This window comes from Sinocyclocheilus grahami, unplaced genomic scaffold (genome assembly GCF_001515645.1).
Source record: "Sinocyclocheilus grahami isolate Dianchi unplaced genomic scaffold, SAMN03320097.WGS_v1.1 scaffold611.1, whole genome shotgun sequence".
Taxonomy (NCBI): domain Eukaryota; kingdom Metazoa; phylum Chordata; class Actinopteri; order Cypriniformes; family Cyprinidae; genus Sinocyclocheilus; species Sinocyclocheilus grahami.
In genome coordinates this window covers 583151-584119 of record NW_015505790.1, presented here as the reverse complement: position 1 = coordinate 584119, position 969 = coordinate 583151, and the positions used below count along the sequence as shown (strand labels likewise).

Below are 969 nucleotides of genomic sequence, written 5' to 3'. Positions count from 1 at the left end.
AGAGTTAATCCTCGTTGGTCACATTGCCTGTAAACTGAAAGATATCACAACAACCCACTGTCCAGTTAAATTAAAGCCCTTTGATCTCACCCTTCTACTCTCTCGCAGCAAGCAACCATTTGGTGACTAATTCAGGTAAGCAAACAGTCAACTGACCCTAAGGTGACACCAAACAAAGCAAAGCTCCAGTCAAAACAAGGGCCAATATTTACGCTCAAGTAGCCCATGAGCAATATACATCATAGGCATACCTGTGAGGAGACACATTTCTATTTAAAATATGCACATAAGTTCAAGGCTTTCCAGTTTTTTAGTGAGGTGTGAGAAGAGAGAAGAGTGAACTCACTTAATGTATCTCTTCAGCTCTTGCCCACTGCACATCGACCAGTGGTAGCGGTGGAAGGCTGCTTGCACCAGAGGGGCCATGACACTTCCCATGGCTGTTTCGTCACCGCAGCGGTTGCCCTGACCATCATGCTCCATTCCCATCCTACAGACAAGGCATGATTATGGTAAGCAGGAACATTTGAGTGTAGCAATGGCCAGAAGTAACATTTTCTACTCCAATTAGCATAGTTAAATCTATATTAATTCCGGCACATCCCAGCTGTATAACTGGGTATGAAATAACAATATGACACTGTGACCTAACCAGACAAGACACAACAAAGCAATGAAAGCTATGTTTTTAATGTTAATCTAAATATTTGGACTAACTAACTATGACATACTGTTTTGTCAGTCGTTTTGGTCATTTTTGCAGCACTGCAGTAGGTAGCCCCGTCCACACTGAAATCCTGTTCATCAAAGCTACATTTATTTGATCAAAAATACAGTAAAAACAGTAATCTTGTCAAATATTATTGGAATTTAAAACAACTGTTTTATATTTTACGAGCTAAATTAGTTAGCAGTCATTAATTATCACATGATTCTTCAGAAATCATTATAATATGCTGATTTGCTGCT

At 39.5% G+C, this 969-nt stretch overlaps 1 protein-coding gene and 1 long non-coding RNA gene across 3 annotated transcripts in view; one reads left to right on the top strand and one right to left on the bottom strand.

The window, feature by feature from the left end:
• Positions 1–506, top strand: part of LOC107557617 (uncharacterized) — a 4462-nt gene extending 3956 nt beyond the window's left edge. Inside the window, exon 3 of the long non-coding RNA XR_001605415.1 lies at positions 364–506. This is a non-coding gene — a long non-coding RNA (uncharacterized lncRNA). The remainder of the gene's footprint in view (positions 1–363) is intronic.
• Positions 1–969, bottom strand: part of adamts3 (ADAM metallopeptidase with thrombospondin type 1 motif, 3) — a 108358-nt gene that overhangs the window by 42027 nt on the left and 65362 nt on the right. For both annotated transcript variants that reach the window (XM_016241095.1, XM_016241096.1), the window contains one exon: positions 347–490. In XM_016241095.1, the coding sequence (XP_016096581.1) occupies positions 347–490 (144 nt within the window). The remainder of the gene's footprint in view (positions 1–346; positions 491–969) is intronic.